Raw genomic sequence first — 22,194 nt, forward strand, 5'->3', positions numbered from 1 at the left:
TGAAAATCGAAATACGATGATGAATAGAAGTATTCACTTTTTGCGTAAAATAAGTTAATGTAAAAGAATAAATTACCATTATACGCTATTGAGCTCGTAGACCTAATGTCAGTAGGAAAATAAGTTTTGATCAATTATTTAATCTTTTATCAGGAGAACAAAACCTACCGTAACCTTTATTTTAACATTGCGGAAGTATTTAAACTGTCATGTCAGATTTTAATTTAAAACGTACCGTGATGAGTCGTATTAACTTCACATTTGCTATAATAGGACAAAATATCAACGATTATAAAATTATAATAGTTTTGCAAGACGGCGACGCTGATAACACTAAGTCTATCAAGCACATCGACCCTTTTCTCCTGGAACCAAACAAGCTTATAAAACGAAACGACCAAGTAGAATATATATTCTGCTTTATTGCATAAAAAAACTTTGATAACAAGAAAACAACCATTTTTTCTCTCAACAATAACATTACATGTAATTAAAAAATAACGCTTAATCAAATGTCCATGAAACAACAAGAAGGAAATAAATACCTAACATGGCATAACTAAAATCCGGGCCACGGCACGTTGTAACCTAAGTACACTTGCCCGTTTGTTTACAGTAATTATTCTATAAGTATAAAGTCACAGAGTTGTTGGTTTGTTCCTGATGAAACATTCTAAGCTTCAAAAGAGCTTTCAAAGTCTATTTATCATTTAACATCCATTTTGTGAAACTGATTAAACATACATGTACAACTAATTTACGTAATTCATGTTTTATTTGTAAATAAATGGTTTATTGGTAAGTTTATATATGACTACAACGAAGTCAAACAATTTTTCAATATAATAATATGTTGATGTTATCTTAACAATGATTCAAGTGTAAGCGGTAAATCTAGTGTACGTGGTAATACAAGTGAATTGTATGCAGCGATTCAAGTGTACGGGTAATACAAGTGAATTGTATGCAGCGATTCAAGTGTACGTGGTAATACAAGTGAATTGTATGCAGCGATTCAAGTGTACGGGTAATACAAGTGAATTGTATGCAGCGATTCAAGTGTACGTGGTAATACAAGTGAATTGTATGCAGCGATTCAAGTGTACGTGGTAATACAAGTGAATTGTATGCAGCGATTCAAGTGTACGATAATTTAAGTGTACACGACACTTACACGACAATTCAAGTGTACACCATAATTCAAGTGTAGACGATAATTCACGCCTACACGGTACTTCAAGTGATCATAATAATTTACGCCTACGCGGTACTTCAAGTGAACACGAAAATTCACGCCTACGCGGTACTTCAAGTGAACACGAAAATTCACGCCTACGCGGTAGTTCAAGTACAGACGATAATTCATAAGTTCGCGGATATTCAAGTATACGCAGTAAGTGTATACGATATTTTAAATGTACGCGGTAATTCAAAAGTACGCGATATATCAAGTGAGCGCGAAATTTCAAGTGTACGCGGTTATTCATGTGTACGCGATACTTTAAGTGTACAGTAAAACCTACTGGCGGTTTTCATAGACATAACATGGATACAATCATACAGCACCGGTTAATAATGCGGGTTTGCAGTAACGCCAATCTTCCTACAACACCATACAACTGTGAAATGACTTAAAAAATAATAAGTCAATATAATTAACAGAACGTTAGTGGCAGGAACAGAGAGATTCAACATTAAAAAGGAACAACAAACATTTTTTTAGGCTGGTTGAATTAACTATTTGACCCCAACGCCACAATGCGACGAAACCAAGTTTTCAATGATTGACAGAAGAACTTAAGCCTTCGTTGTGAGATTCAGTTTTAACTTTTTTCTACTTTTGTAACAGTGACCTTGACATTGACCCCAAATGCAATCCCATGACAGTCCTCCATAAACTTTCCCTACATACCAAGTTTTGTTACTATATGTCAAACCTAGCTAATTGTATTCAATACAATAGGTGAGTTTGACGCTGCCATTTCGTCAGTCCGCCCCAATAACGAAGAACGTCATTCTAATAATCAGATTTGGTTACAACATATAAACCCTAACTCAAGTTATTCAGTACCAACCGTTTTTCTATTTTCAGTAATAGTGACATTGACCTAAGGCCCCAAACGCAATCCCATGAAAAATCCCCATAAACTCTTCCTATATACCAAATTTGGTCTCAATATGTCAATTCTTACTAAAGCTATTCAGTACAAACCATCTTCTATTTTTAGAAACAGTGACATTGACACTTACTTATGGAGCCCAAACACAATAAAAAAAGTCTCTTTAAACTCTTCCTATAAACCAAGTTTGGTTGCAATACGTTTTCCATAACTAAATTTATTAAGTACCAATCATTTTTCTCTGTTTACTAACAGTGACCTTAACCTTGACCAAATGGGTGCCAAAAGCAATCTCATGAAAGGTCTTCATAAGCTCTTGTATACCAAATTTGTTCATCATATGTCAAACGGAACTATAATTTATTGATTCTATGTGTGAGTTTGACCCCGCTCTCAAGCGGGCCCACCCTAACAACGGCATAGGCCATAATAATAACCAGGTTTTACTTTGTGAATAAAAAATATAAAAAATGTGCCTGTCAAAAGCAATAAAAATAACATAGTAAAAAATAGCCACTCAAGGGCAATATTTTGTACTTAGGGTTATTATGGAGTAACGTAACCAAATTGTGTGATAGCCCTAATCAGCTGTGTGAAGAAATAAGTCAACTGAATGAAGGGTATAGACAGGGCTTTCTCTGCCCATTTTGGGAAAAAGACCCTAGACATTTTGGGAAAATTTGCATCGTGAAAATGCGGAAATTGGGAAATTTTTCAGTGAAAAGAAAAAAGCTGTCTAGTCTCCTGTGAATTAGGAAATTATTTAATATTAGTTTATTTTCCCTTTAAAAGACCCACAATGGCTGAAATATCAATCCTTGGGGTGTAAATATCTATTGCAATAAATCATGACAGATAATATTTCATATCTCTAAATGTGATGAAAATCAATGATTTCTGAGTTCAATTACCAAAAATATTTCACATCACATAATTTATTAGGATGTTGTAAAATGAACCAGTACAGGTAAAAATAATTTCTAAAAAAAAAAAATTTTTTTTTTTTGGATTGGGATTTTTTTCTGAAGATTGGGAAAAATATCTTATATTTTGCTTTGGGAATGGGTCCGATAGTCGGACCCGTGGGTACTATAGAAAAAGCCCTGATAGAAGTAATCAGTAAAAATCTGAACTTGCCCTAAAACTTTTACCTGACACAATGTGCCCTAAAACTTTAACCTAAGCTCCCCCGAAGTCAATCAGAGGCCATTATTTGTATTTAGGATAATATGGAGTTATGCAAAGTCATTGTGTGATGGTCCTGAACAACTTTGTGAAATGTTAAGACAATTGAATGAAGCTTATTGGAGTTATAAGTGAAAAGGCCAACTTGCCTTAAAACTGGACACCGATGCTGGGGCGAGTAGTAAAGCCTCGTTATTCTTCGAAAAGTCGAGTTAAAAATAATAAATACATCAAGAACAATAATGGCACATGAAAAACCTGGTACTGTCAATGCCACATTGGGTTGACTTAAGATGAAAGTCAAGAAACAAAACCTGGCCCTAATTTCTCGAAAACTCTTACACCAGGATCAAGCTAAGCTCACAATTTTTGTTTTGGTTAAATATTTCTACTTTTTGTTATGTAAAGTACAAGCAAGTAATTTTGTCGAATGAACAAAAATGTTTAATCTTATACCTTGTATGCTCAAGATGTTTCGAAAAACAGATTTACTATTTGGCCATAAATAAAAGCATGGCTAGAACACACAAATTATATACAAACAAAACACCATTTTTTTCTTAAAAATACGACTAGGTGTGGCATTTTAGGACACTCAATTGATTCCCTGTTTCTATTTTAAATACATCTAAATAAACTGGCCAGCTTGCTAGGCTTACAACACAAATACACATTAAGTATGAAAAGCGTTGACACTGCTTTATTCAAAGTTTCAATCATCTACCAATAAAGCAAATGGGTTAGAGGAAACAATTGATTCAGTATCAAACTTTGGTTTTAATTGTCTTCCTTCTTGTGACCCTTCATTTTCCTCCTCCTCCTCCTCTTCTGAAGATGACTCTGCACTTTCATCATCAGCGTCACTAGTAGACTTAGCCTTCTTGGTGTAAGAATTTTGAAGTCCTATGAAAGCTACTGTTTCATCACAAGTTTCCCATTTTTCTGAAATGTACAGATTTTTTAACATAAGAAAATTAAAATATTAGTTTATGTGAGTATATGTTTTTCAAGTATCTGTTAACAGGATATGTTTTAAACCAAATCTTTTCAATATATGAAAGAATTTTCCTCAATTATTTGAAGTATTCCAAAGCAGTACAGTACATGTGCTACTCACATAAATCCATAGTAAAACTATGATTAATTAAAAAAAAGTCAGTCACCATACAAGGAACTTGACATTTTAAGTGTCCTAAAAATCTTAACATTTAAAAAAAATGTTCATGTATGGTAGTATGCTGACAATCTTATTTGAAAGTACCTTTGTTTTTCCAATATCCGGTTGGATAGAAACACAGACAGATTCTCCCTTCAAGCGCTATTCTGAGCAGGTGGTTGGCAGATCTGTATGCATCCAGACGGGCTGCTTTTGCTGTGACAAATCCTCGCTTCTGGGCCCATGCTGTAAAGGAATGACTTATCAAATGTATCATTACTGATGAATAGTTTACTTTAACATACTATCATTTAGATGTCATAACTTGTTACTAGTAACAGATAATCAATTTCTTGTCAAACATAGTTGTAATCTTGGACCAATTTATCCTACTCCTAGTTGTAATTGACCAGGAATAGCATATTTTAAACAGAGAAAAGGCAAATACATGCAATGTACTATTATTTTATCTGTAATTAGTTACAGGGATGATAACAGAGCCAAGTTGCCAATCCTGAAAATGTCTGCGTGGGGTTCAGGGGGCCGCTAAAGGCCCCCGATGGGTCCAGGGCAAAGCCCTGGTGGGGGGACAAGGGGGGCAAAGCCCCCCGAAGCTTTCAGTATTTCAGGGTTTCTCATACCCTTTTTTGCCTTAGAATAGTGTTCAAGGAGTACACCTTTCAGTTTGGTAGATATAATTATGTTCAACAGGAGACATCCGCAATCAGAACAATTATCAGGAATCTTAGCAGTGAAGTTAAACACCTTTGTCTTCAAACAAAGTTAAATTTACTTTTTTACCTGAAGTCACAGGCATAAGACATGTACCTGACATTTTGGTTCAGTTGTCCACTTCCCATAAAACTCAACTGGCTATGATCAAATGCCTGTGTATGAACAGTCTACACTGTGGGATGTTTGAATTATAATAATGAACAACATATCAATTATCAAGCTTGCAAATGTTTATTGTAAAAGTGTTATTTATTCCATTTTTGTATATCATAAAGAGTATTTATTCCATTATCTGCACATTTGATGAGAATATAATATTATTAATTATTATTCCAAATAATATCCAAACGGGACGGTAAATGCTTTGGCAGTGAGCCGTTGTGGTCATTGTCGCCATCAATGTCTATGAGGTGAGGGACAAGTTGACGTATTCTGGTCTCAAAGCCAAAAAAAATCCCCCTAATGGTGTTACATGAGTCCAGTAGCACACAAATTAGATTGTCCAGATTGTCCCACGTCAGTTCAAGTCTCTCAAACAGGCTTTCAAATTCCTTAAAAAATGATTCAGAATCAACCCTTGTGATTTTTAAGGAGGCCAAATGTCTCAACACTATTTCTTTCTCTATAGCAGAAAAATAGCTGCAACAGTTTTCTCATTGTTTGTGTTTGTTGACCCGTCTAAGTTCAAACAAAACCGAGTTTCACTTAACTCCTCCACAAGTTCATCATTGAAATGGCTTGCCTCTCCCTAAGTCATCTTATATGATGCTGTACACCTTTGAAGTTTTAATTCTCTGAGAGCTTTTGTATCTTTGGCAAGTGTCTTAAGTAAGACTCACTACATGTGGTGCCAGGGAGTATGGAAGGTCATGTTCAGCCATAAATCCAAGTATCATGGCCTCTGCATTGAATTGTCAGTCATTGACAGGAACAACTGGATGCACTGGCGAGGTGTCTGTTCATCATCCCTGACTTTTGGAACCATCAACATACCTGGAAATTCAAATTACAACTATAGAAATTAAATCTCACTCAAACTGGGTCCTCAAGAAGTTTTGTTGAACTGTCTCAAATAGAAAATAAACTGACTGCTCCTACTTAATATATATTACTACTACAAAATATGTATTCATTTTTTTTTTAAATTTTCATTTGAACCTTCCATTATAGTCAACAGCCACTTCTTATTGAGAACAATGCTTCAAACAGTATGGGAACAATAAAGAAATGGTTTAACAGCGTAAACTTCAATCGGCCAAATAAAATTTGTAAAATAAAAATCGATTATGACACAATCCGAATCGCGATGTCCGAAATATTGCTACATGCGCAAAAGCCATTCTCAGTTTGATCACATTCTATTAACTTAAAAAGAAACGTTTCGGGAATTTCTCTTAAAAATAAAAAGCAAATATACCTTTAAATCGACGAATCGATGTTTTTAGAAGTTGGTGGTGGTCGTTTTTTTCCAATACTCGTTTATTCGTCTTCGTCGTCTGTCATATCCGGATACTGCAGTGCGTTCAGTCAGCAGTGCGTTCAGTCAGGCGAGCGTTTACAAAACGCTCGCAAACGTTTTGTTTTGTATCCCTGTTGCAACGCAGCGCATACACGTTAAGCGGGAAACCAAATAGCGAACGTTCGCCGCAAACATCTTTACTGAACGCGCTGCTGTCTTCTAGTCCCATCGGTAATTTCCGTAATCACTCGATGCTAGCTTAACCAATCATATAGCTCGACTGCCAAGACGTAAATAGGTTCGATAATTTCCGGCTTTACACTTCCGGAAAACTCATCTTTCGTACCCATATTGTTCGATCTGAGCTAGAATCGCTCCCTATACCCCTCCCCCCCCCCCCCAGAAAAAACTCAACGGATTTACATTAATCTCAAAATCGATCCGTGAGGCCTTAAATCCGGAATTCCGGATTAATCCGGAATTTTACCATCCCTGTAGTTATGCAATCATTTGCAATTTTAAAGAAACACTGATGTTACTTTACAACAATTAATTTTTCATATTTATCTAAAATATGCTTCTTATCTATCATATCAGAAATAAGTAGAATTTTGCTGTAGTAAAAATAAGGTTCACAAATAAGACAATGGTAAGATACTAAATTATGTAGATTTTCTCCTTTTAATAAAGTAAAATCTAGATTCATAAACTCAATATCATTGTTATGTTTAAGAACAATTCAATACAAAACATATCATTGAAATAATAATATCTTAAACTGAACATCTTAATTAAGGGATCAATTTGAAAAATGTAAGAGCATTACTTGAAGCTATTCTGTAACTGTAATATCAACATGTAGATCAAAGCCTAAACAAAAATTCAAAAAGAAATGCTGGACTCTAAGAGAAAAATGAATTTATCCCACATTAAATATAAATCTCAAACAATAGCTAAAGGCCAGAAAAACATAAACATTTGTTGCATAAACCCAAGATCCTTGAAAAACAAAACGATATCTTTTAGTGACTTTATACTCTCGAGTGATCTAGATATCATTGCTGTGACTGAGACATGGTTAGGCACATTATAATTTACATTCACAGATATCCAGAGCAGACCACTTGTGGGTCAGGGGGTCAGCATCCTCATCAACAGGTTTTAGCCGTAAAAGTTTAGGTAAGTCCAATCTCTCTGCTACGTATCCTACCACTGAAAACGGATCACTCACTTGGGATATTGGGTATATGCCACCAAGAATCTGAAAGTAATGCAAACATAAGATATCATTATAAAAATAAAAAATATTTTTTTTTACATAAGGGTCACCCTGAAGAATCTTTCAGTGAAGATCCACACCTGCAAGAGGTCAACTGCAATAGTCTTGCCACAGGATCAATATTTTGAAACGATTTGCACAATGACCAATATCTACTTGTACACAAAGTTTTATACACCTAGCTTGCATACTTCTTGAGTTATCACAGGGTGTATTGTTTAAAAAAAATCTCATTTATAAGCAGGGCTCATTATGAGCCTTTCGTAAAGAAACACTATAAAACAACAACACTATAGATGTTAGATAAACATAAACCAGACAGACTAGTAGAGGACCCATAATTAAAGATGCACTCCTACTCCAAATAAGATTTACCACAATTAATACTATTGTTTTGATATACCAAAAAGGATGAATACATGTTGAAAACAATGGTTTTTAAGAAGAATACTGAGCTTCATTTAGAACAAGGTGCAGAAAACATGGTAATTCTACCTTAGGAGACTATAGTAGATCACAGTAAATCTTTTAGCACTCACCAATCATTTAATATTTTTTGTGTTTTCAGCTATTAAATACATGGTTACAATCTTGTTATCAGTAAGTAATATTTTCCACTAATGCATTATTTAGTCAGTAGTTAAAGGTTTATCACTCAAAATTTATGTTTGTTATATAACTGTATGTATTGATTTTGAATAAGGGAGTCACTTTAACTTCTACTGACCTGTAGGTTTTTATCTACATGAGATGGAAACACAAGCCCTGGACAGTCACACAGTCGGACAGTCTGGGTGAGGTATATTGTCTGGAAGTGCTTTGTGTGGCCTGGAGTCTTTGATACACTTACAACCTAAAATGATTTGGAAAGAAAATAAAACAAAATATTCAATATTTACTTCTATACAAAAAAGCTTTGTAGTATTTCAAATAACCATTCTATTATTCTATACATTTGCACACAGTTTAATCATTTTTTTCATAACACTCACATGATTTGTCTTAATCTGTTTTGGCACACACTGGATTTGCCTTAATCTGTTTCCTGGCGAACCAATATTAACAGTATGGTAACATTTTAAATGACCAAAGAGGGAAATTACCTTTTTTCCCATGAGTCCATTGATAATTGAGGATTTTCCAACATTTGGATAACCTGAAAAAACCAATTGTTGTGATGTTTCATTCAGACATTTAATCTAAATGTTACTTTTTGATGATGTACCATTATCTAAAAAATTATTTATTTTTCGTTTTTTTTTTACAGAATGGAGTATATATATTTCTTAAATGCAGAACAGCTTTTTAAGACAGCATACAATATAATAAAGACTATTACAGTAGTCTCCCTATTACAAGTCCCCCCAACATTCTGGAATCCCAAAACAATCACTGAAGCATTTTGACCACACTAAACTATATTGTTTATAAAAAACTTGCAACAAAGCTAACACTTGTCAATATTTTACAGTTGAAAGAGGGGCATAACTCTACAATTATGAAAGAGCTATGGGCCTTGCTATGTACAAGTGTGTGCGTATCATCTCTTGCATGGTATCTATAATGGTTTTTGAGTTGTGGCCCAGGTAAAATTTTTGCACAATGACGCCAACCATGATGATGAAGACACCAAGGCTATGCCAATATCTCAACTTTTCTTTTCGAAAAGCAGACAAACTTAAATTGTGTCAACAACTTATTTTCAACAAGATGAATTTAATTTTGCCCCAAACTCCTACGGCAGATACAATATAAGAACAAGAAATCTTAATATCTATTATACATTCACTAACCAACACAGCCGATGGTCAACACCCCATCCTTGTATTTGTCTCTGGGCTGATAAGCCAATTCTGGCTCCACTTCATCTGGTGCATCACTCTGGTCGCTCTCATCAGTATCATCATCAATTCCAGAGGCTTCAGTCTGATCTAGGTGTATCTTCTTTTCCCAGCTAGACAGATCAACTGAAATACACATGCACTATACAGCAAAATATGTAACATTATGTATACACCGAATGCCATGAAGACCTTGTTAGACGTGGATTTAATCAAAGACACAGTTGTTTCCATTTTTTACTGAATGCTTTGCATCAAACTGAAATAATTATTTATTTGATAAAACACAAAAGAAAATACATGTACTTGTGTTTACCTCCCTTACATTGTACAAACATCAATTAATAAGTATTTATAAACTGTTAAATGGTGAAAATTCTTGAAAGTAAAATTAATGTTATGTTGATTGTTATCTGTAACAGTTTAAAAATGTGAATCAATTAAAACCAAATATCCATGTTGCTACAAGGAATTAGGACTGTCTCATGGATTAACTATTTTACAAATATTCCAGGCTCTCATAGTTGGTTTATCTATAGCTATATGCCAATGACGTTTAAACAATTTAATCCAAAAATATAACCTATAAGGGGCCGTAATAATAAAGCATCTTAATAAAAATAACTTGGTTATTTTTTTTTTCGAAATACAAGATACAAGAAGCTTTGTATAAAGTCAGGTAAATGATAACAAAAAACATTAGGGCTATTCCATTTAAACATATAACCCCCGGGGGGAAGGCACTTTAAAATTATGCCCCTTACAGAAGCGAAAAAACCCTTGTGGGGTCCAAATAAGCAAAACAAGACACCCACCTATTTACTACTTGAATTATTTGCCTCCCCCCCCCCCCCCCCGGGGTTATATGTTTTAGTTTTACTGGAATAGCCCTGAGATCAATGAGCTATTTTCCAAAGTTGAATGTAAGTAAGGAAAACTAACAATGTTTCTACATCAAAAATATGAAAATAAGCAGGAAAAAGATCCAAATAATACATAAATTCAATGGAAAATAGAGGGTATTTAAAATATCCATTGTTAAAAATTCATAAAAATTCACATTAAGAAAATTTCACTTTATGAATGCGGTTCAATCTAGAAGATCAAAAAGTATGCATACACGGTCATAAGATATAGAAGAAAACAAAATATCAGGGATATTTGTCCTTAAAGTTAAGATGAGAATACAAATGTTTTGCTTGTCATACCTTCATCCTCCACAATATTCTGACACATTTCATACAATTCCCGAGGTCCCATGGCTCGGTATGTGCCCCTCCTTCTCTTCTTGAACACAACTGAATACAATAATTAAGTAGTTTAGTCTATATTAATTTCTTTCAGCTCAATTATGATGAAAGCTTATAGAATCCGACAATATCTCTGGAAGAAACAAGTACTGTTGTCCTTTTTGAGAGCCCATAAGAAAGTACCCCTGTTGGGGAATCAAATCACTCCATTTCTTGGGTTAAACCAGAACTGGTGTCCATTTTGAGAGGCCATATGAAGTACAAGAGGGGGACCCAACCAACAACCTCTTGGGTGATAGGCCTATACCACTTGACCACTTCAAAATTACAAGTAAGAACAATGTTCACAAACAAATGTTTGCACTAATACTCCCAAATAAGATTTACCACAATTGATACAATGTTTTAATATACCAAAAAAGATGAATACCATAAATGATGTAAACAATGGTTCTTATTAAGGATAACGAGTTTAATTTGAAAGAAATGTGCAGAAAACACGGTGTTTCTACGTTTTGAGACGATAGTAGATTACAGTAATTCTTTAAGCACTCACCAACCATTTAATATTTTTGCATTTTCAGCTATTAAATACATGGTTACAATCTTGTTACCAGTAAGTACTATTGTCCATAAATGCATTAATTAATAAGAAGTTAAAGGTTAATCACTCAAAATTTATGTTTATTAAACATGTGTATGTATTAATTTTGAATAAGAGTGTCACTTTAAGATATCATATGTACAAATTAGCTAGTCACCTTATCATGCCATTTATGATTATGTTAAATTTTGGAATTATTTGAAAGGGTATTGCTAGCTGATTACTGAAATGTAAAAGAAATACTGTGAAATCATTAATGTTCGTGGTTTTCGTGGGTTGGGTGATCCACGAATTCAAGATCCCATGAAGTATAGACCCCTAATTCACATTTTCAATTACCATGTTATGTACATACTCAAGTATATTCTTTACCGAGGTCGCGGTAAATATCTTACTATTATTGTTTTGTTAATATATTATACCTGCCTTTAACAAATAATAACCAAATCAATCTTTGGCATAACAGAAACCTTAATTTTTATTTTTATTAAATATGTACCCGGTAATACATGATTGAATGGACTGAATAAATTTGATACACCTAACTTAAGTATATTGTTATTATACCTACGTTGCTGTTTTATGTGAATACATATATTTGTGGGTTGTAGCCAACAGTGCACGAAAAACAACATAGTCGCCACAACTGCCAATGAGAATATCTATTGTTCTTTGAAAAAATGGACATGCAAACAATAATTCAATTTCCTTGAAAATATTAAATAGTAATGATATCTTATATAAACTGACAAGTCTAAATCATGTTGATATACTTTTTCCTATTTCCGTGGTCATTGACTGAAGATCCTCTTTATTCTTCGGGAAAGATGAGAAACAGACAACTTCCACCAATGGGAACCTCTGTTTGAAGAAGTGTTGCCAGGCAACCACAAGAGAGGGTGGAGCTAAGTCAACCTTGTTGAACACGACTATGGCTGATTTGTTCAGATCATGTGTGATGTGTTTGTACAACGCTGGTGGAAAGTGCATCATCTAAAAACAAGCATACATCTTTTTTAACAAACATAATAATGCTTTAACTTTATAACAGTATTTGTTTCACACTGTTTTTAAAAGCTTTATTATAAAGACAAATATACCAGAAATGAATCAGATCCAATTCATTCCCTTTGTAGAAACAATTACTGGTGTAAGAGGTCAAGGGAAGATGCTTTCAGAAGAGTTTTACAAGTTTTTTACAAGATTTTATTGGCAAATCGGCATCTTGCCTTTGGCCATTTACACATTGCATAAATAACGATATGGCCAAGACACAAACGTACATGCATAAATATTACAAATATAATATAAAATGCATATGAAAATGTATATATATTGACAGTTGAAATAATCAATATACTAAGTAATTAACGAGTTATACAAACTATATCATGATTAATTATTGTCATTTCTGTCATTTTCATAATAACTATAATTATAATCAATATTTTTGACATTACTATTATTATTATTTAAGTAAAATTAAGAAGCAGCCAAAAGTTGGAGTTTTTCCTCTCGAAATTTCATTGCATCGGAAATAAATCTAGCAACATTGTTAATAACCTTAACATTTTGACAGGATAATAAATTCTTAAATTTAAGTAAGCTAGGCCAGTGTGATTTTATTCCATGTTTTCTTCGTATATCACTATAAGCGGAACAACATAGTAGAAAGTGAAATTCTGACTCAACAGTATTCTGTGCACATAATTTACATTTACGTTCTGCCCTAATAACATTATTAAATCTACCCCGTAAAGGAAAGTAATGAGTATCATAAACTGGTCACTTCCCTTTAACTGTGTATTTATTTATTTATAATTTTAAACTCATCTCAATAATGGGAGAACAGTGAATATCCCTTAGAACGGTATAGAACATGTTCCTGTACTTTGCACTATGTCTAAAATGCACTAAAATCTGTAGTCTCTTGTTTTCTAGGGCCTTTGGAATATATGCATGCTTATATTAACCAACAAACATCGCACAGAGATACATACCGGATGCCTTATATCTGTGATTATAAGGAAAACATCAGACATTTCAAGGACCCTCCACAATTGGCGCCACGTCTCCAAGTTCACCTCAAAGTAACTCAGACTGTCTTGGCTGTGTTCTTCAAATATCCTCTCTATGTACTCCTGAAAATCATGAATGGAACTCCTTTTAAGCAACAACAAACAGTAAAACAAATCATGTGCAGCAGAGAAACTTTTTTTTTAAAACCTTTAGTGAAGTAATGTTGATACGGTAATATATACTCTATCTAGCTTTGATATTTAATATCATCCAAGCAGCTCACTGTCTTTTATCTTGAGCAGATAAACCAAAAAATAATGTCCCTCTGAACTTTAAATACATAACATCAGGGTTTTTTCCAGCATTTTCTCTGATGATAAAATATGTGTGCAAGAATCCAAAACTTCATTTAGAAGAAAAGCTTTTGCTGTCATCAGTCACCTGACCTTGATTCTACATTGTTTACAACACATAAAGATGGCTCAGTGTACATCATCATTGGCAAATAGGGTACTTTCTTCTGTTACACCCAATGATTCATACCGATGGAAAATTGACTGACACAATCTCGTTGCAATGAAAATGCATGAAGCAGGGGAGAAACTTCTTCTGCCAATGACATCGCATTTTACAATTATCTGGCAGACCAAGTTCAATTCTTGCTTTTTTTCAGAAAGACCCTAGTATGAGTGTCTGAGCATATTTCTACATTTGTTTCTTGCAGCGCAATTAAACTACCTCATTCATGATTACAAATAGCCAATGGTATACAATGAAGCACTGTGCGGTAGCGTATCAGGGGTATCCGACCATGAGTGTATAATATATTTCAATTTACTGACAAAATTAGTCTCCCATTTCCTTCTGTTGTGGATATTAAAGGAAATTCCATTGAAGGTGTTTCTGAAAATGGAATTTCCCATACTTGTCACAATTGAAGGAAAATGGTAGTAAAAAAATGTTTCATTCCAGTACTTACCCTAAAATACCTTTCTTCATTTGCCTCTAATTGTCGTTTGGGGGTACCATATTTCCATGGTGGCCGTTTTGGAATTTCAATGGATGTGCCAATGTCGCAAGCTATCTCCATTTCCAGCTCCTCCTATAAAATACACCCTCATTGGATAAATGCAGTCAAGTAACTCTTTGAGGTGTAATGGTTAATAGGTTGTAAGTGACATTAAATGAAGCAGCACATGGAACCTTTTTGCTTTGAGCCCTTGTCCTTATCATTTTAAACAAGAGATTTTTGTCAAACATTATGCCTCCCTGAGCGTCATGTTGTCAGGAATATTAGGACAATTGAATGAGATGAAATTGAATGACTGGTCATCCCCAACCTAAATGTCAAGTTTGAGGGCCATGGGTGCAGGCATTGTCCAGTTATCACACATATTAGCTTTTTGCCTTCAAGGTCACTGTGACCTTGACCTTTGACCCGATGATCCCTTAAATCAATAGGGTCAGCTACTAGTCAGGCCCAACCTCCAAGTCAAGTTTGAGGGCAATGGGTGCAAGCATTGATGAGTTATCAGTTTGATGACCATAGGTCGAGGAATTGTTGAGTTGATTTTTATCCTGTATTCTGAATCTGACGAAAAATGCAGGGTTTACCCAGGGGATCAAGACAAACTACAAATTGTGTTGTCGTAAAACTCATCCAGCAGCAGAATTGTTTTCAAAATCCTTGGAGTCAGATGTGTATAAAATCCTGAGCAAAAAAAGCCTGCCCAGTCTATTTCAGGAGTGGCGGTCTCACCGGGCCTGTCAAAATCCTGCCTGTTGGGAATCACCTGCGGTCTTAAGTCCCCTATATGCCCGCAACATTCCTCTGTTATTGGGCCAAACATGTGTATAAGGGATATAGACGATATAGTAAACGCTCTTCCACTGAGCTATCGGGGCTGTTACTCTTTTATCTTCATATAAGTGAGTGTTGATCACAGTCATGATCATCAAATTTTAAAAAACAACAACACATAATTGTAATAACATTTCATATTTGGCAGTTGAAACCTAAAATTATTTTCATTAAACATAATTTCCAGCATATTGAATTTCTATCAAATTCAAATGTGGCAGTTCTGCAAATGTTTAAACCTGATAAAATTTGCCCTTTTTTCCAAAGCACCCTGCCCCTTTTAACCTTAATATATCAATGCCATTTATAATTTTGATTTAGTTTAAGGTTACCTTAGCTAACTTTTTGTATGGTTGCCAGGCCTTTTCTTTCCTGGCTTTGACCACTTCTTTATCTTCTTGAAAGAAATGTAACCGGTACCTGCAGCAAAGGAAGAATCCATCTCACACTATACATGTACATCATCTTTTGTAATAAACCAAGCAATTAAAAAAAAAAAATTGAGTTTGGTATTAATTTTTTTTATCTCTTAACATGATAATGTAATTCTTAAGAGCTACAGATATAAAAGCAAACAGCTGTATTGGTACAAATATAAATTGTTATAAGGGCGTATCGTTACTACGATCAGTGTACGTCTGTTTTGAGAAAATCTGTTTTGACCAATTGAAGATAATGCTGAACCGGTGTTGAATCACTTCAACTCCAATGCGGTGATTTCCCTTGACAAGTGAAACATTATATAATGCGAAGGGAAGTAAGCACCGAGTGGTGTTTTCAAAAAATTAAGTTCTGCTTTTAGGATCAAGCCTAGATCGTAAAAAAATCAATGTTTGCACTTCAATGAGACAGAAGAATTGAACGATCATCATAACATTCAGTTGAATGAAGCCAACACCAAGGTGAACATTACACTTTACAAAATAACATATACATGTACAGTTTGACTATAAACATGATCTGTAGCTCTGATACTTTTATCATTCAATATATTTTATTATGGTTTTTATGCTTCATAATAAACCAAATAAATTACCTGTTAACATCAAAGTTGCGCTTTGGCTGCTCGTTAACTTTTTGAACATCTTTTAATACTGATGAGGCCACAGTTTCATTTGATTCATCATCAACGTACACTGGTACCTTTATGTCACCCCGTAGATAGCCTGGGCCGGAATCTGCAAATAAATTCAGGTAGGTCCACAGTGTAAAGAAGTGTGTGTCCCAACTGAGGACTGAACCTCTTGTTCTGCAGGAAGTCACGGCACAGTTGTACTGCTAAAAGCTAACCAAACAGCCTTAGCTTATTAGCTGTTGAAGTACCTTATAAATACAGCTTAACTCCTCATTTCAACTTTTAGGATCGGAACACCTACATTTGGATTGATTGAAAGTCACATACAGCTTCCATAATATTTCTTCCTCATACATTTCAGACATTACTGAATTAATCTTGACACCACTAATGTGAGAAAAAAAGGTGTGTGCCCCAATCAGGCAGGGATGAAACCAAGGACTGAAGCACTAGTTCCGCAGGCCGACACACCATTCTTATATGGCTGGTACGTAATTATTGAGTAAGCTGGTATTTAACAAGCTGCACATTTAGCTCAGTGTGGGTTTGAGTCTAGCCACAATAATCAGCATTAACGGATACTTATGTATGACTTTGACTTTCCTGTTATAAACCAGTGCAAAAAACATCAAAACAGTTTAGAGCCTGCACTAGCCACAATAATGCGCGTATAGGGAACTTTTTTAACATTTGGATATTCATTTTGTTCCCTAAACGCCACAAGTCGACTGATTCATACGATGTAAAATATATTCTTGCATACCGGATGTGTGTTTCCGGTCATGTGACCAGTGCTGGAAAAACCCATCTTACATACCCCATGTAAGATTAGTCATGTGCAACAACGCGCCACTTCTTATTTCATTTATTGTATGGTTTATGAACAATATATTATGCCATTTCAATAAAGCGCAATCAAAAATGTATGTTTGCAAGACTTTTAATTAAAATTGAACATAAATAATCGTTAAAAAACGCTATTTTTAGTTATTCAGAATTACTGCACTCTATGACGTAGGTAAACGAAGTCACACGCGCTTTTTGGTGTAATTGTACAAAAGTTCGTTTCAACGTCCTTTTTTCTACAAGTTGATAAAGTTAGATATATATACATGCAAGAAAAAATATCAATTATGTTTTTCCAGTCCGGATCAAAAAATCTGACCCTCGGGCACGCTGCGTGGCCGGTAACTCGGCAAGCCTCGTTACTGGCTTAGGCACGTGCCCTCGGGTCGGATTTTTCTATCCATACTGAATACACATGATAGATACTTACATTCTTCTACTGTAACTCCACAATATTTAACACTGCATTGTTAAATAAAAACAAAAATTAAACATTATAAGTTATTTTTAGCCAATACCTTTCTCTTATTACACTTAAGTTAAGTGTTTTATGAAACACAAATTTAGATCTTTAACCGTTATCTTTCTGCTCAATATACTCAGCGCTGGGATCTGTCATTCTTGGCTGGGAAAACAACAAGTGGGATATGGACGCATAGAGTCGAACAACACAAAAATCATCAAAGACTCTGAAGCGGCTGTTTATATATGGACTAGAGCCTGCACAAATGCTCTCTGAATTCAGGCCTGTTTAACATTGGTTTAAGGCATCCAATATACTGGGCGAGTACCTAAATCGGAACAGTACCTAAATATGGAACACCCATTATAAAAGTGTTTTTCCGATCGAGATCAGTTTATTTACGATTTTAATCAATAAAGATATATGTCTTAGATACAAATTCCAAAGAACACAACTTTCCTGTAAGTATTTCAAATATTGCTATCATTTAAAGATTTTCATGTTCAAATGTCAATACATGGCCTGCGGGGAAAAAACTTCATGCTTGCCACAATCACAAAGTACTGGTACAGCCTGTATTTTATTGAGACCATTAAATTTTACTGACAAAAATGACAGAAGAATACATAAAAATAAATAACAAATTAAAGCTGTTCCATATTTAGGTACTCCGAGGACGAAAATGGCAGTCCTTAATTGTGCGGTTAATGAAGTACTTTTCAAGCAGATTGGTAGTATCTTGAAAAATGCCATTTATATCAACCAATTGGTCTTGAATCCTAGTATGCTGATGGAAAATTTTGTGGTTGTGGTGCAAGTCTAACTAAAAATATTTCAAAAATAGTGCCGAAAGTGTTCCGATTTAGGTACTCTACCAGTAAACCTTATGGACATGTCGTTTGTTATTGTGCTAAGAAATGTTCAGCTAAGTAAACAAACACATTGATTTTTTTTTTATAAAAATTAATAGTCATATGTTATATCCGAAAATTAATCACTTCCGAAATTCGACTGCTTAAATGAAGCGTGTACTCTTTACCTTGTTTCCGCTTACGTTTCTCCTGTATTTGCTTCTTCTTCTGCTTTGCACTGAAAGGTTTTTTTCTATGCATATCTAAAATTGAAAATAATATCTGAGATGTTATTTAAAACAAGATTAATCGGTGCAGTGGTCGATTGCGTAACTTTTGCTCAGTGGGCGCTGCCATATTTGCAGCACGAAATGAATAATTTTATTTTAATACTTAAAAATGGCAATGATTAAGATAGAGTTTTAAACAACACAAGTCAACGGACCTTAACTTAAGGTCTGTATTCACATACATTCATTTTTTTTCTCCAACATGTTTGTTAAATTTTTACATTAACTGTATATGATCTGCAATGAGGTTTGAAGTCAAAGCGCTAGAAGCACTTAAGTATGTGATATCTATAGATCTTCCTGTACTGTCGAACCCTTTACAGGGACGTAGACATTTTTGTGCGCGTCAAGCCACCCAGATTGTTAGAAGAAGTTAAAAGAATTCAGGCCAAAATACAAATATAAAGGGAAGGGAAACATTTGTTAGTAGTTTAAAAGGTTAAAAATAGGAGTGAAGAACAGGTTATGGTGAACTGTGTTCAATGTGATACACTAGTGTCACTTCATACCCTTTTAATTTTTTTACCCTTCTCATTTTCGGTCACTTTACACCTCTTATATAGTCATTTCGTAACCGACCGAAAGTAATTTCGTAGCCTCTACTTTATAATGTCTTTAAATACAAAAGACTCGTTAAGTGTGTACATGTATGCGCATGTATACAAAATGTATACATATATGAATATTATGCCTTAATTAGTTGAATCAATTGTATGTTGTCTCTTACAAAAAGAACAACATGCCATATTCGAATAAACTTCGGTCCGTTTAGCGCACTCGCTTCTCTTTAAGAGACCATGGTTCGACTCCCGGCCTGGGCGCATGTGAGTTTGTTTAGTAGTCACCAAACCGGAAAAATTTGGGTTTCCACCGGGTACTCTGGTTTCCCCCACAGCACAAAACCACACATTCGCATAACATCGTGCTAACTAAAGTGACTTATAAGTTGTCATTACTTTCTTCACAATCGTTGTAAAATATAAAAATAATAAACTAAAACTAGATACGAGACTGAACGTTGAGTTTATTAAATTGATTTAAATTGAGTTATTGTTTATGTTTATGAATAAGCATTCTTTAAAATGCTACTGAGCTTTACTCAACTGCACAGACTTATATCATATTGAACTCATGGGACTAATAGAAATGTATAGCAGAAGATTACAAAAAAAACGATCTTAACTTAGCTATATATTAAAATATCGTATACCTGCTCCTCGGAGTATTTAGGTGTTTTGTGTCAATTTCAGTACTCAATGACATTGAGTTGAGTCTGTGTGCCTTATCAGTGGTGGCCAACGATCAAACTCATGGCACAGCTTGAGTTTAAATTCATTTTTTTATTTAAAAAAAGCAATATTTTAAACATTATAGAATTTCATTAATTGAATTTTACAAGGAAATTAACATATCTGTTGTTTTTTCTTTAGTCGGTCTTTGTGCTTGTTGCAAACAATTATTTTAAACCTTTTTACTGGACTCATTCCAGCAGATCCCATGTTGCACAAAAGTAGTTGAGGGTCGGGAAAAAAATGGTAGAAGGTACGTCCACGCACGATCAGAGTACAATTAGACAGATTTCGCCAACAATACCAGTGTTACACTTGCCTTACCAGCAGTCTTGTGGATATGTGTCTGCCAAGACAGACCTTGGCTGATATGAGCAACAAAATAGTTGGCACTATCGACGGCCTGAAGAACACGACCAAAAAGCTGTCCATACCTGTTGCGACGGCTGTGTAATTAATTGCTTCAAATGGTGAATGTATGGATAATCTGGTACTTCTTGGGATGGAACTGCATTTGTCACTGTCTTTCCTTTGTTCAAAGGATTAAAGGTCTTTCTGTAGGGGTTTTGCATCATTGTCAGATACATGTATACCATGTTTGTATAGCAGCGATTAATGTAGTAATTAACTTGCCCGTAAACCATCCTCATTCAGTACGGCTCTCTGTTTTCTGAAGCATAGGAATGACTTGATCCGATTCAGATTTAGTTTTATATACTAAATTATGAAAAAAATACGTGTTTGACTTCAGTTTAAAATCTTAAACAATCCGAGGACCAAAATGAAACCGGATTGAGGTATACTGGGTACATGATTTAAATATTGTGTATATCATTTAAAAAAGGAAACTAATTTTGATTGTTTCAAATTCAAACTCTGATGCCTATTAGCATAATCATATATAAATTATTTCTGCAAGTTTTAACACATCAAAGGTGGCAACTTAAGAAATGAAGTTTCTGATACAAATATAAAAGATATCAAAGCAGTAACTAAGAAATTAAAAAAAAATCGCCTGAAGGAGGATTCGAACCAGGGTACTCTGTGTATTCAGTCGTTGTCAGATGCGTATCAAAGGCTTTTATGTCATGTATTTTAATGAACGATTCGTACGCGACGAATTTCAAGTTATGTTTTTGGAATTAGATGCTGAAATTAGTAAAGCAGAGATAAATCAAGGTATTAAACAATTAAAACTCAGTAAAACTGCTGGTCCAGATAATTATATAAATGAATATTTTATACATGGAAACACCGTGTTAAACTCTTTTTTACACTCTCTATTTAATGTTATTTTCAAAACTGGACATTTTCTAGAAACATGGTCTGACGGTTATATAGTGCCACTAAATAAGAAAGGATCTATTCATAACCCGGAAAATTACAGGGGTATTACTTTATTGAGTGTTTTGGGGAAACTTGTTACCCGCATTCTTAATAACAGATTGACATCATGGGCTGAAAATTACAATATTTACATCGAGGCTCAGGCCGGTTTTCGCAGTGGAATGGGCACTACTGATACTATATTCGTTTTACATGGTATAATTACACATATGATCAATCAGGGTAAAAAATTGTATTGTAGTTTCATAGATTTTAGCAAAGCTTTTGATTATGTTGAACGCAATAGTCTTTGGTCGAAACTGATAAAACTTGGTATTCGCAGTAAAATGATGACAATTTTTAAAAGTATGTACTCAAGTGTTAAATCTCGTGTTAGGTTCAACAACAAGTTAAGCGAAGAGTTTTCTTGCTTTTTAGGCGTTCTTCAAGGTGAATCGTTGTCTCCTTTCTTGTTTTCAATGTTTCTCAATGATATTGAAGAGCATCTAGTACTGAATGGTTTTAATGGTATCGAGATGTACATG

The 22,194-nt window shown here is 34.4% G+C and overlaps 1 protein-coding gene across 1 annotated transcript; it reads right to left on the minus strand.

Annotated features, from left to right (window-relative positions):
- Positions 1 to 402: 402 nt before the first annotated feature.
- Positions 403 to 19,088, minus strand: LOC128224363 (guanine nucleotide-binding protein-like 1). Its single transcript, XM_052934179.1, has 13 exons — positions 18,933 to 19,088; positions 16,546 to 16,687; positions 15,842 to 15,929; positions 14,628 to 14,750; positions 13,630 to 13,770; positions 12,403 to 12,622; positions 10,984 to 11,073; positions 9,728 to 9,901; positions 9,038 to 9,090; positions 8,662 to 8,787; positions 7,754 to 7,916; positions 4,567 to 4,707; positions 403 to 4,247 (listed from the first exon to the last, which is right to left on the minus strand). Exons 1-13 carry the CDS (start codon positions 19,003 to 19,005, stop codon positions 4,018 to 4,020), a joined length of 1,764 nt encoding a protein of 587 aa, XP_052790139.1. The 5' UTR covers positions 19,006 to 19,088; the 3' UTR covers positions 403 to 4,017.
- Between the last annotated feature and the right edge of the window lie 3,106 nt (positions 19,089 to 22,194).

This window comes from Mya arenaria, chromosome 17 (assembly GCF_026914265.1).
Source record: "Mya arenaria isolate MELC-2E11 chromosome 17, ASM2691426v1".
Classification (NCBI taxonomy): domain Eukaryota; kingdom Metazoa; phylum Mollusca; class Bivalvia; order Myida; family Myidae; genus Mya; species Mya arenaria.

Excerpts from the sequence above, each read along its gene's own strand:
- LOC128224363 (XM_052934179.1), bottom strand. The coding sequence starts at position 19,005 with ATGCATAGAAAAAAACCTTTCAGTGCAAAGCAGAAGAAGAAGCAAATA. Across the intron at positions 9,091-9,727 it reads GTTGACCATCGGCTGTGTTG|GTTATCCAAATGTTGGAAAA; the intron begins GTTAGTGAATGT and ends TGGTTTTTTCAG. Across the intron at positions 8,788-9,037 it reads ATGGACTCATGGGAAAAAAG|GTTGTAAGTGTATCAAAGAC; the intron begins GTAATTTCCCTC and ends AAATCATTTTAG.